The following is a 16,096-nucleotide window of genomic DNA, read 5'->3' on the forward strand; positions in this document are numbered from 1 at the left end:
ATTCCGGGGATAGGCTGCCCACCTCTCCGGAACTCCTGCTGTCGATCTTCCTCATCCAGATCAATGATGACCGGGTGAGAACGTTTCTTGGTTTTCTTCGATCTACCTGTGGCAAAGGATTTCTTCAGGGTGAGGAGTCTGTACATTTCGTACCCCATCAGCAGCACCCCACCCTCTGACACCCAATCAGCCATCACTTTAGCACGAGCTGCCATTGTCCTGCAAGAGTGAACAGAGAAAAAATTACTGCTTCCACTGCTCCCCAGGAAGAACTGCTCACAATCAGAGCCATGTTGATGTACACTCAGTGGCAGCATTACACTGGCTGGCCAGCTGCCCAAGGACTTTCCCAGCATCCCAGAGACAACTGGGTCACCGATGACAGTCAAACAGCAGAAAAACAGAAATGCAATGGCACAAGGCAAGCAAAAGTGATAATTCCTGGGACGCCCAGGTGGCTCAGTCGGTTAAGCATCTTACTCGATTTTGGCTCAGGTCATGGTCTCAGGGTTGTGAGATCGAACCCAGTGTCGGGCTCCACACCAGGCGTTAAGCCTGCTTAAGAATCTCTCTCCCACTCCCTCCACCCACCCACCCCCTCTTGGTCGCTTAAAAAAAAGGTGACAACTCCCTTGGGTATACATGCATGGCTACAATTCTACATTTGAGAGAGAATTTCAAGTTATTCCCATAATAAATACAAGGTACTAAAAGCAAGAACAATATTCTGCATTTTACCTGCCCAGGCCCTGGTGAGTAAAGAGGCAAGGACAAGTGATAAGGGAGAAAGAGCAGCAGAGCCCAGATGACACTCAGCACAGTCCCTCCAACTCCTACTAAACAACTGAGCCCTGACTGTAATTCATTAACCACATGTGGACTAACAGTCCTGAAATCCAAGAAACAAGAGCAGGTGATCAACCACCTACGGGGCCACTCTGTCTCCTCATTTTGATGCGTGTGACCAAACATCACAAAAGGTAGCCTCTGCAGAAAACAAAGTCTATCTTCTCAATTATCCATGACAGCGAGGGGAAAGGATAACATGAATAGCTGGCATGAACCAAGAAATATCTTTAGAATTTGGGAAATCAAGTTGAATTTATGAAATGGAATATAAATAATTTTATTTAAATCTAAAACAAAAGTTTGCACTTTTCAAAACTTGGAAGTTATAGCATTAAAGGTCAACTGTAGGTCAGTGTTGAAAAGAGACTGCTGATTAGGCTTCTAAGAAAGAGAAATGTAAAAGGTGAAAAGTTAGAAGGTGGACAGTTTCATTTCATCATGTTGAATTTTATTACTGTCCACATGGGAAAACAGGACAATGTATGCGTATTTTTGAGGACATAAAAACATCTTCAAGCAGATGTAAGAAATTTCCCAGGCTACCTAACTGACTTTACTGAAAAGATAGGTAGAGAAAAAAGTAGGTAACAAGGGGCAGGGGGCACACTAAGAAACCAAAAAGAATCTGGAAAGACAGGGTTCATATGCAAATAGACTGCCTTGATATCCAGATCCCAGGAAGAAGTCTAAAAGGAAAGGGCAAGAAGGAGAAGGTAGGCCACCTACTTGTGCTCATCATTCAAGATGTGAACTTTAAAGAAGCGAGGCTGGACTTCTTCAGGCTTGTTGTCAGCTGGAAGGGCTTCAGGAGCTGGAAGCCACATGTTGAACTCTGCCAGCCAATTCTGAAGAGTATTAACCTGTCAGAAAGCCAGGTCCAGGAAGAGAGTTTTAAGAAACAAGCTCAAAGCTGAGCTCACTGAGCTTTTCAGTACCCGGCAAGGCATTAACCCAGAGCTCTTCAGAGGGCTGAGTAAATGATGCCTTCCCCAACTCTTACCGGCACAATGGCAAGGACAGTTTTGGCTGGCGTGTGGCGGAAGAGGACATCGATGAAAGATATCACTTGCAAAGTTTTCCCCAGACCCATGCTGTGGGCCAGGATGCAGCCAAAGCCACTACTAGTCTTAAACCTCTCCAGGGATTCAACCAGGTTATCATACAGGAACCGGATCCCACCAATCTGACAAGGGATAAACACGGGCAATAGTTAAAGGAGCTGGCAAAGACCAGGGCTTTAGTTTTACTCATCTTGGAATTAGTCAGAATTAAGTAAATGAGCAGACACCACACTATACAGTTGGTGTGGACCACTACGGAAGTTTCCCTGTACCCTTACTAGTCTATTGGCTGCTGACAGTCATCTTAGAGAAAACAGAGAAAATCATTCACCTGGTACAATGGCCCATCAAAGGCAAAAATCTGCAGTACCAAATTCTTGACAGGGTCTCTCACCCAGCCCTTCGTTGCTTACCTTAAGACAGCCCATTCCATGAGGAGCAGTTCTTATTAAGAGTTCTTATGTTGAGTCAACCTCTGTCTTCGTGGAACTTCCACTCACTGGTCTTGATTCAGGGCTCTGGGTCAACACAATCTACTCTGTTCCCTCCTATCAGAAAGTCCCTCAGACTTCTGACTCTTAAATATCCTCTGGAACTACTTCCAGAATCAAATCAATTTCCTAATCAAAGCACTGCCCTCCAGACAGCATCTCAATCAGTCTTGCAGATCTCACAGAGGGAAGCTCAAGATCATTAAGCCAAGAGATCCAGCACTTTCTACACAATAGGGCAAACCTAAGGCTTGCCCTTTCCATTCATCAGAGATCCTGAAGCATCAACTGCTAGGAGGAAAGATCGGGCCTTTCCAATAGCTGCTCGAGGACCCAAACAAGTACTTCACAGGCTGTGATGCTAAAAACGACCAGCAGGTGATGCTCTCAGCAAGGAAGCTGAAAGGAAACAAAGAGAGTCAAGATTTGCTGCACCTGATGAGGTTTCACTGCCCGTGCCAACTGCGGGGCCAGGAAGACATTCTCCTCCTCTGGAGGGTGGTTCAGGTTGACGAGGACCCGCCCCAGAGCATCGCGCTGGTTTAAGATGTCATTCACATGGGTGCCACCCTTCTCCTCTTCCTCATCCTCCTCACTGACAGACTCACTGCTGTCCACAATGTGCAGAGTGTCCTCCTCTCCAGAGCTCAGTTCAATCACCTCTGAGACAGCCAACAAAACAAAACAAAAACCCAGAGAGCAGAGATAATTTACTGCCCATCACTAAAGCATTACAGCATGGAAACAAAGTTAGAATGTCATCACTTGTAAAATTTTGAGCTTAATTTATTATTTCTCTCTTCCAGCTTCAAGTTAAGACAAGGGAAAACCCTACATTTACAAGGAGACTCAGGGACACTTGTCACAGTCAGACCCCAAACCATATGGGGAAGGACTGATTTCTATTCAGAGGTACAGCCAATTACTCAGTGTGAACATTGAGTCAGGAGGAAGTGGCACCTTCAGAGGCACCTCTGGCTTGACCTTACCATCTCGACTGCTTTTTTCATCCTCACTGCCACTGCTGCTGTCCAAACAAATGACTTCCTGGGCCAGGACCCGAGGAGGCAGTTGGGGACCATCGCTTGCTCTTAAGACAATCTCCTCTAGGGAAGGAAAGATGGAAGGGAATGTCAAAACCACATCTAGCTCAAACCTATCTCCCCAAATGACTTATCAGCCTTCTTCCTTTGTTAGTCTTAAGGGGACTATCCCCTGAGGAGAGAAGTAGAGGGGTGTCCCAAATACCTCAGTCCCCTAACTTTCCTTGTCTTTACTGGTTTTTACCTCCTGGTGTCCACCTGACCACTAGAGAAGATCCTAATCCCTTGGCATGTTAAGATACAAAGTTATGGGAGAAAAAATTTAAATAAGATCAGTCTGAGGAGTACGTTAAAAAAAAAACCCACACACACATTATTATTACTATCTTTTTAAGTAAAGTCTATGCCCAACGTGGGGCTTGAACTCACAACCCTGAGATCAAGAGTCCTACGCTCTACCCACTAAGTCAGGCGTAACTTTTTAGATGTTTCTGATCATTTGCTCCTAAGAAACTGAATGACTCAAAAAGATTCCTCAGAGGCCACAGCGTTATTTCAGATCTGCCCTTCACCAGTGTGTGTGCCCAAGGCCTCTTTTCCCTACACTTCAGGGCCTTTCCCACCATCTCCGCTGCTTACCAGGAAGGAACTCCAGGGGAACTGTAGGAATGGGGGCTGCATAATCCTTCCTCTGCTGCTCCAGGCGTTTCCTCCTTTCCAACTCTTCCTGTTGTGCAGCTTTGGTAACGGGCTCCAACTGATCCTCCCGGAGCAGCTTTCTAAACATTACAATAAGAGTGAGCACTTGGGTTGGGTTACTTGAGATTTGGGCAATGTAATGTCAAGCTAAAGAGCTCATTGCTGAGCTCACAGATCTGAGGCAGGAGAAAGAGAAGCCCCGTCAGTCCCACACATCCATGTAACAGGTAAGGTTTTTTTTTAAAAAAAAAAAAAAAAAAAAAGGGTGGGGGGAACTTCAAGGCTCAGGTGATTCTGGGCTAGCATTTTTTCATATTATTTAACTTCCTGAGACATGCCCTGGAAGACTCATCTTTGCACATAACAGATCAAGATTAAAACAGAATAATTCATGATTAAGTTGAAAAACAGTATTAAAAAATAGAGTTGTTATGTGGGAAAGTAGGCTTATAGACGATTCTGCTCTTTATTTTCCAAACTTTGAGTAAAATTTTTAAGCTATCATTATGTTAAAAAAAAAAAAACATGAGGGTAGAGGAGAAAAAGATCTCACTGATCTCCTTTCAACAGGAAAAGAAGGAAGGGCTGTGACAGAGGAAGGGTTATGGGGGATTTGGACAGTTAAGGAAGCTCACATCCGCCATTCACTTAGCTCAAGGAAAAAGCCCTGCTTTGGATCAGACAGTCCCCTGCCAACCGAAGTTGAACTCTAAGAAAATGAGAATTCAACTTCTTTTATCTCCTCCTGTTTTGAAACATAAGGGAAAAATAAAGGAAAAAACAGAGTCCAACCAGAGCACCCTATCATCCTGGGGCTGCCCCCAGGGCCTCCAGAGAGTAGGAGACTCCCCTACGCAGCCTGAGTGCCCACCACGTTTGCCCCACAACCTCTGACAGCCTGGGGTGGTTCTGAGCTGCATCTCCACTACTAACTGAGGCACAGAGCTTACACTTTTCTTCTTTGGAAAGGGGACTCTCCTGCTCAAACCAGTCCTGCTACTGACAGCCTTCAAATGGAGGTAATACCTCTACTCCTTCCCTTCTCCTCTTACCCTCAGCACAGCTTACCGTATGTTTCTCCTCATGTGGGAGGGCTTCTGAGCTCTCTTCTTTTTGGGGTCCTCGGAGGCTAGGCTCTTGCCGTGGTGGCGCCTAAGCTGCTCTGAAGGCTCAGACTGAGATGAGGTAGTTGAAGTGCACCGCGGTGGCCGCTGCCCATCTTCCTCCAGCTGGGCACACTCAGTGCCACACATGTCTTCCAGGGATGGGTCTGAAAAGGCAAAGGGAGAGAAGTGCCAGGGACTGACCTTTACGGGGAGAAAAGTGGGTTCTGATGCCAGGCACACCGGGGTTCAAATCTCAATTCAGCAACTTATTAGTTGGTAAGCTAAGGCAAATGACTTACAGCTCTCTGAATCTCAGTGGACTGATCTATAAAATGAGAGTAGTGATGCCGACATTTCAGAGTTGTTACGAGGACTAAATAGTGTGCGTGTCTAGAACCAAGCCTGCTCCAAAAGTAGGTTCACAACAAATGACAGCCATCACTCTTGCTGTAATTTAGCACTCTGATCAGAGTGAGGAAGCTTCATGGCCCCAGAATGCTCTGAAAGGGACAACGGGTTCCAAATACAGCTCAGACTCACTTGTGTCTCATCTGCCAACAAGGGGAATAGCCTTCCTTTCAGTGTCTTAAAGCGTTCACGCTTTCAATTCACTGGCCATTCAGTGAGGGCCTACAACATGGCAAACACTGTCCAAGATGCTTCAAGGGATATTTGTAAGACTTCTTCCTTGCAAGAAGTTTGTTTTCTAGACATAATAAGGCAAAGTGTGCTAAACACCACAGGAAGGGCAGCCTAACTGACCTAAAGAACTTAAAAACATAAGACATCATTTTTCCAGCCAGAGATAATTAGCTAAATCAAGAATAACTGCCTTAGGGTCACAGGACTATGAAAGACACTACTTTGTGGTGTGATCACACAAGGAATTATATGAGAGGTAAAATGTGAGTGAAGCCTTGGAAGGTGAGAATGTCTAAAGGTATTGTCTTGAGGAGGGGAAAAGAGGAAATTCCTGGCAGAGGGAAGGTCATTTGTGGCATCAAACACCAGCAAGGACTAGGGTTGGCGTAGGAGGGTCCGTGTGCACACCCCTCTTCCTCAGTCTACTGAGCGGCATTCTGTTTACGGGATGGGCAGTCTTTGGAAGTCACACAGACCATAAGCCTGTCTCCAAATCCAGCAGAGCCTCCCAGACACAAGAAGTACACAACCAAAAAGTCTTTCCTAAAGGTAAGAGCAATTTAAAGCTAGAACATAAATGCTGTAACTGAGATGTGCTGATCAATGCCACTTGACTCTCAGGCAGGAAGGACTCAGGAAGTCTGGGGTTTTGGTGGGACGATTTTTGTTTGTTTTTAACTAAACTTTAAAGATCTGCTTATTTATTTTAGAGAGAGAGAGCACAAGTGGGAGGGGCAGAGGGAGAGAGAGAGAGAATCTCAAGCAGACTCCACGCTGAGCACAGAGCCCAATGTGGGGCTTGATCCCATGACCCCAAGATCACGACCTGAGCCAAAGTCAAGAGTCGGACACTCAACCAACCATTCCACCCAGGCATCCCATGTTTTTAACTAAACTCTAAACTTTATTTGGATTTCACCAGTTTTCCACTAATGTCCTTTTTCTGCTACAGGATTCCATCCTGGATATCATACTGCATCTAGCTCTCATGTCTCAGTCTCTCTAAACTGTGGCAGTTTCTCAGTCTATTCTTGTCTTTCATGACCTTGACAGTTTTTTGAAAAGTACTGGTCAGGTGTTTTGTAGACTGTCCCCTAATTTGAGCATCTGATGTTTTCTCATGATCAGATAGAGTTATGGTTTGTGGGGGAAGAATACCACAGAAGTAAAGTGTCCTTCTCATCATATCTTATCAGGATACAGCCTATCAACATGACTTATTACTGGTGACATCACTTGTTTAAAGTGGTGTCTGCCAGATTTCTCCACTGTAAAATTACTATATTCCCCTTTCCATATTTTATTCATTAGAAGCAAATCACGAAGCCCAGCCCACATTCAAGGGGAAAAGAATTAAGCACTATTTCCAGAGAGAAGGGCATCAAAGAATTTCTGGACATATGTCAAAATCACGAGCAAACATCTGTGGTGGTAGGGGACTGTGAGGCCTTAAAAATGCAAATACCGAGTTTCTTAAAATTTACCCACTAATTTTAACATTCATCAGTGGATCTTATCTACAGAAATTCTTACTATGGTGTTCTAATAGTGGTTTTCTATTGCCCTCTTTACGTCTACATTTATTATTTGGAATTCTTCTGTAAGGAAGATCTATCCCTTCTCCCTTATTTATATATTCAATATTTGTTTATATCAGCATGGACTCAGGTGCCAATGGGGTAAGAAACACTGAACGCTGTAGGCTTTGGTAAAGGGAGACAGTGTTGCCATAGACTTCAATGAGTGAACCAGTAAGCTGATGTCCCCCAACCAAAAGAAAGAGGTATCAGGAGTTATCATCATGTGCACTTAATCACCAAAAAATAACAAATGGACCATCTCATCAGCCAGTGGCCAAGTCACAGAATCCTGAGTGTCCCAGACACTCCATCACTGCTTATCTTCTGTGGCTTGGTATAGCCCCTATTACCACTGTGGGTTCCTTTATGGTCTCTTTCATATGGATGTCAGGTTCTAGAACAGCATGGAGTTGGGAACTAATGTTTCCTGAGAGATAACCAGGCATAGAGGTTCACTATGGACACCGAAACCAGACTTCTGGGGTGTGAACACCAGCTGTCCCTTATTTGTTCCTCAATTACAAAAAGGGAATTAAAACTGTCATGCTATTCCTCAGCCTGACAGTTGAGGAGATGGTTATGTGAGATAGCCTAGACAAAGTGCCGAAACAATGTTCGGCACGTAGTAAACACCATATAAAACAGCTGCTGCTTTTCCTAGGACTACTACCATTCCAGGTACAAGGAATGAGTTTGGTTTCTTATCTCCTTTCTTTCTTATGAGAACTGCAAGGTGAATTTTGCTCCCGTCATTCTAAATTTGAGAAACTGAAGCCCTAAAAAGTAAAAAAAGAAATAGCTTGCCTATGGGTATATAGGAAACCAGCAGGAAAACAGGAGCAGACAGTTAACAGAATGAGCTTCATGGTCAGGCAGCATTAGTGTTGAATCCTGGCTCTGCCACTTACTAGCTCTATGTTCACGGGTTCAACTTCTCTGAGCCACAGTTCCCCACATTTGTAAAATGGGGATGTCAACAGCTCTCTTAGGGAAAATATTCTTTAAACCCAGGTCTGCCACACTCCATGGAATGCCATACTCCCAACCACACTGAACAGCCTAGGAGCAAACAAAGCTACAGAGCTTAGTTAGCCATGCTGGGCAGCAGTATTTATTTATGTGGAAAATTCAAACTTTAACTATACATCCTAATCAAAAATCAGAAATAAGAAAGCAAAAGAAGCAGAAATGACACAAACTGCATTGTTCTTACAAAATGAGCATTTCTTACACATACACATGTGCATATGTGTACACATGTATACACACACACACACACACACACACACACACACACACCAGCCACATGAGACTGTAGGCCACGTCTTCATTGTAAAACTCCCCACATGAGACTACCACAAACTAGACACTGTTGGCCTCTCCTGCCTTCTGCCTTTTAGTTTAGCCTAACACACATAGGAGCATTTGAGTACCAGGCCCTGTACCAAGGCCCCATGGAATGGTCCAAATGGGGAAACACATAAGGTGAGGTCCTAACAGCAACAACACTTGGGGAAAGGATACCCAAACCAGCCTTGCCTAGGGCTGGGCATGGGGGCAGGGTGCTTCCTTGGGAGAGGTGAAACCAGGGTTTAATCTAATATAATAAGTAAGCGTCAACTAGTAAAAGGAAAGAGAGAACATTCTAGGCAGATATAGGAACATAAGCAAAAGGAATAGATACTTTAAACAAGGTGGAATAGTTGGAAAAATACATGCAGTTCAATACTGGCTAGAATTAATAAAGCAAAACAGCAGCAGGAAGGGCCTTCCGACCCAACAACCACTTCCCTGTCTCTCCCTAGGAGCCCCCCATCCGAAGCAGACTGAGTTGTAGAACCAAGACTCCTCCGAGATGCTGGCACAGATGTCAACCCCTGTCCCGGGGAGGACTACTTCCAAGGCCCTTTCTTCCTAGCCTTCTACATTCCACTGACAACTGTCTGGGCAGGGAGAGGAAGCTAATGTGGCCAATGTAAAATCTGGGGCTGGAGGGGGGTAGTGGGTGTGGACATGTGTGCACAAATGCACACACTCACATGTGAGTACCTGGGTTGATTCACTCTTCTGCAGCAGCAGTGGAAGCAGCTTCCCTGGCCCTCACACTGAGAGACCACTGAAGGTTTTTAGGTAGATAACTTGCTTTTCGAAGGGCAAAGGGGAAACAGCTAAGGGAGGCACCAGACAAGAAATGTTCATGAAGGGACAATGCAATATCATTAACAGAAGCGAGAGGTTAAAACATCACAGTCCCCTCTCTGTTACCACAGGATCCACAGCAGGCCTTTTACAAAAGGCCTCCCAAAGACAGCAGAGTCCAGGGTGTCAAGAAGCACCGGGAACACAACACAAGCTCTGGCTCCTGGACATTTTCCGCCCACTGAGAAAGTGAGGTGCTACTGTTTGTGCGTCCAGCCAGACATGAGAACTAAAAGAGGATCTGCAAGTCTGACTGGCTACCCTCCCCTCTAACAGTCCTCTCCTATTTCTACCTGAAGCACTATAAGAGGAAAGGTCAGCAATTCTGTTTTCCTTAAGAACAACTACCATTGCTTCAGGACCTCCACCCCTCCAAAGAGCTAATACTTCCATGGCATTGTCACATAATATTACTGTCACCTCTCTCCTAACTCATAGCCCTCAATTCTTCCCTCCTAAAGGGGGAGGCTATCCAATCTTCCTCCCAAAGGAATAGGCAGCTGGACAGCAGAATCCCTAAGAGGGGATATCTCTTGTTAAAGGGCTACTTCTACCAACACTGCAGTTTGCCCTACACAATTACACTTCAGGCTGGGTTGGCACACCTCGACTTGGTACTTTGCTAGGTCCTCTGACCTGGTTCTGATAATGAAATTTGATGTTCTCCTGGCCTTAAGGCCTTTTGTTTCTATTTCACAAGCAAATTTATTGAGTAACCACTTGGAGGAACAGTTGGAATCAAGGTCAGAAAGTAGGCAGATAGGACAGAGTCAGAGTATAGAGGGCAGGCCTTGAATGTCAGGTCAAGGGGTCTGAACTTGATCTACTGGGCAGTGGGAATTTGTTGCCAACTGTTAATATTTCCTTTTTCTGGTTTCTGCCTTACAGAGTGGGCTGTTTCTGGGAGGAGGAAGAACAGAATCTGATAACCTTTCAATATCACAGACAAATTCACAATCAAACATTCCAACTTGTAAGGTCTAGCTTTGCATTCCTGTCTGACCCAGCGTTGAATGTGGCTAAGTACAGTAGCAATTTTAAAATGATCACAGTATATACAATTCTCATGTACACTTAGTTCAGACACAGATTTCTCCTTTACACAGAGGATACAGGTCTAAACCAGCTCCTTACCAATCAGTATTCTTTGAATGAATCTTCAGCTTCTGGATTCAACAGCTACTGTTTGCTTGTTAAAGAGCTTTAGTTTACAGATGTACTAATATTTAAAGGTTGCTGTCATGTAAGTCAATGTTTTAAGAGTGCTTCATTGCTGCTTCGTGATTGCTTATTACGAAGTTTCTGGGTTTTACATAACATGGTATATACCACATCTTAGACTATTCTTAATAATAAACTATTATTTCAAAATTTCTATAATTAATTTTTCCCCAAGTCAAAATGTAACTTCCCACTGCATGCTCTTTACTATCTTCTGAATAATGAACCATGTGAAAATACAATCTAATCAAAATCATTAATTCAACTTTCAAAAAATAGCCCTCCCTAAAATTCTGGAATATGATCCACCAAAAGCCACTAAGGAAAAAGAGAAAAGGGTCAAAAAGGAGGTAAAGGGACATGTGGTTTAAAAGTCAATGATTATTACCACCCGAATTCAGGATCAGAATCAGATCTGGTCACAAATATCCCTGAACTTTCTCCTTCACGTGAGCCAGCTGTGAGCAGCAATCACAAGAGTTATATAAACACCAACGAACACTTACATAAGCTTCTCAGGAATGAGTTATGAACACCACCACGACAAATATGACTAGGCAAATGAGGAACACTGAAAGAAAAATCTCTCTTTCACTCACTGGGGGTATAAGGTACAAACACTTCCAGGGCACTCTCTTTTCTTCCTTCCCAATCCCATCTGTATAAACAAAGCTCAGTGAATTCTAAGTCTTACCATATACCTCCTGATGTGATGCAACAGGTTGTATACACAACAACTATTACATATGTGTGCCAAAACATTACTTGAATCTCAACACACCTGAGATCTCACTATCAGTGTGCAAAAATACAGGAAAAAAGGACCATGTTGACAGAGTGGAGTGGCCACTGGAGATGCCTGACACTCTGTTCTGAGGAGCGACCAATGGTGTGATGGAGCGGGCCAGGGACCGCTTACACCTGAGATAGACTACAGGACAGCACGTACCATAGGTAGAAGTCCAAGTCAAACGCAGAAGGATAGCCTCACTGAGCAACCAAGAGTGTCATCTGTACCCGAAGCGATTTCAGCAGCCCGTACCTGTGGTAGATTTCCAGGCGAACTAAGGCACTCTTCACTGAGACACCAAGACGTGGTTAAAGCAGTATTAGAACAACCAAGGAGCTGATTTCCAAGCAAAAAACCAGCTGACAATGTATTGATGTATTTGAATCAGCTGACAGTGTAATTAAGATAATATCCATGATTTTTAGAAAATAAAAGAATTATGCTAAATTTGTTAAAAGCAAAACCACCAGGATGCAATCAGCAAAAATCTAGAAATGTATGAAACTACAGTAACAAGTGAATCCTTTTCTTCTGCAAATAAGTTGCAAGGAAAAAAAGAAAACGAAAAAGGCAGGAAAAGCTCAGATTAAAGAGATTAAAAGACAAATGAACTAAATGTGGAATTTGCAGGGATTTTAATGAAATAACAGTAAAAATAATCTTTAAAAGATAATCGGGGATTATCCAGATATTTCATGATATAAGGAATTACTGATTTAAAATATTTAGGTGTGATAATGGTATTGTGTTTATTTTTGTTTTTGTTTCTAGGGCTTTATATGTTAGAGGATACAATAAATACACACTGAAGTTTACAGATAAAATGTTACAACATTACAGATCTACTTCCAAATAATCCAAGGTTGGGGGGAACAAATGAAACAAGACTAGCCTTGTATTCACAACTACTGAAGAGAATACTGGCAATACAGGGTTCATTTTACTATTGTCTCTTTTTCTATTTCGTTAGAGATTTTCCAGAATAAAACTTCACGACTATTTTAATTTTAGAAGTCTTAACAGAAGATAAAATATAATAAGCACTAATCTCTACACTATTTAGGTCTCAACTTTTCCACATTTGTTAATATACATTTGTATATTTTATACCAGTAACCAATGAATACACATCACTTTGTGTTCTGTTTTGGTCACATGTTACATACATATAAATGTTTCTTTGACATAGTCCACATACTCATCATTTTAATGGCAGGCTACCAGTATATCACAGAATGCTTTGACATTCAGGCTATTTCTTGGTTTTTATTTGTATCTATAGCAGCATAAATATCTTTGTACAAATTATTTTTCCTTTTGATTTACTTATTTGTGATATAATCCACTACAGTTGGAGAAATGAGCAGAGTTTAAAGGTTCAGATATTGGTAAGCTTTTTCTATAAAAAGCCTGATAGTAAATACTTTAGGTTTCGTGGGTCATAGGTCTCTGCTGTAGCTACTCAACTTCACCAGAGTAGCTCAAAAGCAGCCATACATAAACATATAAGTGAACAAGCACAGCTGTGTTCCAGCACAATTCTGTTTACAAAAACAGGCAAAAATAATTCTGAAAAAGAACAAAAGAGGACACACACTTCCTGATTTCAAAACTTACTATGAAGCTACAGTAATCCAAACAATGTGGAACTGGCATAAAGAAGACATACAGACCAATGAAATAGGACAGAGAGCACAGAAATAAACCCTCACATATGTGGTCAAAGGATTTTCAACAGGAGGGCCAATACCATTCACAGGAAAAGGACAGTCTCTTTAGCAAGTGGTGCTGGGAAAAACCAAATACCCACATGCAGAAGAATGAAAGTGGACCCTTACCTTATACCATATACAAAAATTAAGTCAAAATGGATCAAAGACCTAAATGTAAAATCTAAGATTATATCAAACTTAGAAGAAAACATAGGGGAAAACTTGATACTGGATTTGGCAATGATCTCTTGAATAGGAAACCAAAGGCATAGGCAATAAAAGAAAAAAAAAAAGACAAACTGGACTTCATGAAAACTTAAAATTGTGGGCATGAAAAGACACTATCAACAGAATGAAAAGACCCATGGAATGGGAGTAAACACTTGCAAGTCATGTATCCAATGAGGGATTAATATCCAGAATATATAAAGAACTCCTAAGACTCCAAAACCAAAGAACAAAACCAAACTGATTCAAAAATGGCAAAGGATATAAACAGACATTTCTCTGAAGAAGATCTATAAATGGCCAATAAGCACCTAAAAAGATGCTTAAAATCACTAATCACTAGGGAAACGTAAATTGACACTACAGTAACATATCACCTCACAGCCATTTAGGATGGCTACTACCAAAAAAACAAAGAACCAGCGTTAGCAAGAATGTGGAGAAATCAGAACCCTTGTGCACTACTGGCAAGAATGTACAATGACACAGCTGTTATGGAAAATAGTATGGCAATTCCTCAAAAAGTTAAAACACTGGATTGCTATATGATTCAGCCATTCCACTTCTGGATGTATACTCGAACTGACAGTAGGGTCTTGACATGACACACAGCCATCTTCATAACATCATTATTTATAATAGCTAAGATGTGGAACAACCTGAGTATCCACTGATGGGTGAAGGGATAAGCAAAATGTGATATATGCATACAATGGAATAGTATACAGCCTAAAAAAGGAAGGAAATTCTGACACGCTACAGTATGAGTAAATCTTGAGGACATTATGTTAAATGAAATAGTTCAGTCAGAAAAGGACAAATACTATTCCATCTATATGAGGTACTTAAAGTAGTTAAAATCATAAAGACAAAAAGTAGGATGGTGGTTCCCAAGGGCTAGAAAGAAATAATAATGGAGTGATGGTTTAATGGGTACAGAGTTTAAATATGGATGATGAAAAAGCTTTGGTGATGGTTGGTGGTGATGGTCGCAGAACAATGAAAATTTGCTTAATGCCACTAAATGCTACACTTTAAGATGGCTAAAATAGGGTGCCTTGGTGGCTTAGTCAGTTGTTCATCCAACTTTTGATCTCAGCTCCGGTCTTGATCTCAGGGTCATGAGTTCAAGCCCTGTGTTGGGCTCCACGCTGGGCATGGAGCCTACTTCAAAAATAAAAAATTAAAGTGGCTAAAATGGTAAATTTTATGTTACATATATTTTAACACACACAGCTGGCTTAGTCATTATGCTAAGTTAAAAAAGTCTGACACAAAAGGCCTCATATTGTATAATTTCATTTATAGAAATGTCCAGAACAAGTTAATCTCTATAGACAGAAGTAGGATAGTGGTTGCCAGGGACTGGGAGAGAGGATAATGGGAGTGACTGCTTATGGATAAGGGGGTTTCTTTTTGGGGTTTTGAAAAGGTTCTGAACTTAGACAGTGGTGACGGTTCAACAACCTTGATATACTAAAAATCACTGAATTGTACACTTCAAAATGGTGACTTACATATACCTCAATAAGAATATATACATATTTTTAAATATTGGCTTGGTGCTTCTGCTTCCAGCTAAGGTGGAATAGCTTGAGGCAAACCAATGCTTGCACTAAGAATAGCTAGAAATATGTTATCAAATTAAAAAAAGAAAAAGAACAGCAACAAAGCCTTTTGAAGGCACTGAAGAGATGCTGAGAGGATCAGAAGTAGAAGGGAGGAGATTCCAGAGAAAGGAAAATCAAGAAGAGATAAGCCAGCATTCTACTGCCATTTATTCCCCTCTTAAGCCAAGTCTGGTTGCTGGGGCAAGCTGAGAGTAACCCAAACAGAGGGCTGTTAATAAGAAGCAAAGACACCAGAAGAACTTTTGATAACTTCATTGGACTAAAAAGACAAAACTTAAAGACATGAGGGACCACGGTCCTGGTGAAATGTGAAAGGCAGAATTGAGCCAAAAACTCAGTTCATTTCCATTCAAGTCACTTACTTCACTCTAAAGCTGAGTGAGATGGGATATTAAGAAGCTAAGCAGAGAGAGTTGGGTTAAGAGAGTTGGGTTAAGGCGGAGGAGTAGGGGACCCCTTTTTCAGCCGGTCCCCTGAGTGGAGTTGGATAGGTACCAGACCAGCCTGAACATCCACGGAATCAGCCTGAGACACAGGAAGATACATCTGGATCTCTACAAATGAACATCTCCAGCGCTGAGTATTGAGGTAGGAAGTGGGGAGCCTGAAACCGCGCAGAGATATAGGAAGATAAACAGAAGGGGGAGGGAGTCGCCGCATTCGGGCACCGGGAAGCGGTAGCCACCTGCTCCGGGGAGCGGGCGGACTCGCAGACGGGCACCCGAGAGAGAGCGGACTGAGACCGTGAGCTGGGGAGCGCACGTCACCAGACTTCTCACGGAGTGGAACTCCGGTGTGCTCACTGGAACCAGACTGAGACCGGGAGCTCTGGGAGCACGGGGGG

General features: G+C 42.6%; 1 protein-coding gene across 3 annotated transcripts in view; it reads right to left on the reverse strand.

Moving 5' to 3' along the window:
• Positions 1-16,096, reverse strand: part of RAD54L2 (RAD54 like 2) — a 145,479-nt gene that overhangs the window by 57,041 nt on the left and 72,342 nt on the right. For all 3 annotated transcript variants that reach the window (XM_045807238.2, XM_087867010.1, XM_045807239.2), the window contains 7 exons: positions 5,212-5,413; positions 4,084-4,223; positions 3,391-3,507; positions 2,837-3,063; positions 1,850-2,032; positions 1,576-1,709; positions 23-219 (listed from right to left, as the gene is read on the reverse strand). In XM_045807238.2, coding sequence (XP_045663194.2) covers positions 23-219; positions 1,576-1,709; positions 1,850-2,032; positions 2,837-3,063; positions 3,391-3,507; positions 4,084-4,223; positions 5,212-5,413 — 1,200 coding nt within the window. The remainder of the gene's footprint in view (positions 1-22; positions 220-1,575; positions 1,710-1,849; positions 2,033-2,836; positions 3,064-3,390; positions 3,508-4,083; positions 4,224-5,211; positions 5,414-16,096) is intronic.

This window comes from Ursus americanus, chromosome 14 (assembly GCF_024610735.1).
Source record: "Ursus americanus isolate L20-20 chromosome 14, mUrsAme1.1.p, whole genome shotgun sequence".
In the NCBI taxonomy this organism is placed as follows: domain Eukaryota; kingdom Metazoa; phylum Chordata; class Mammalia; order Carnivora; family Ursidae; genus Ursus; species Ursus americanus.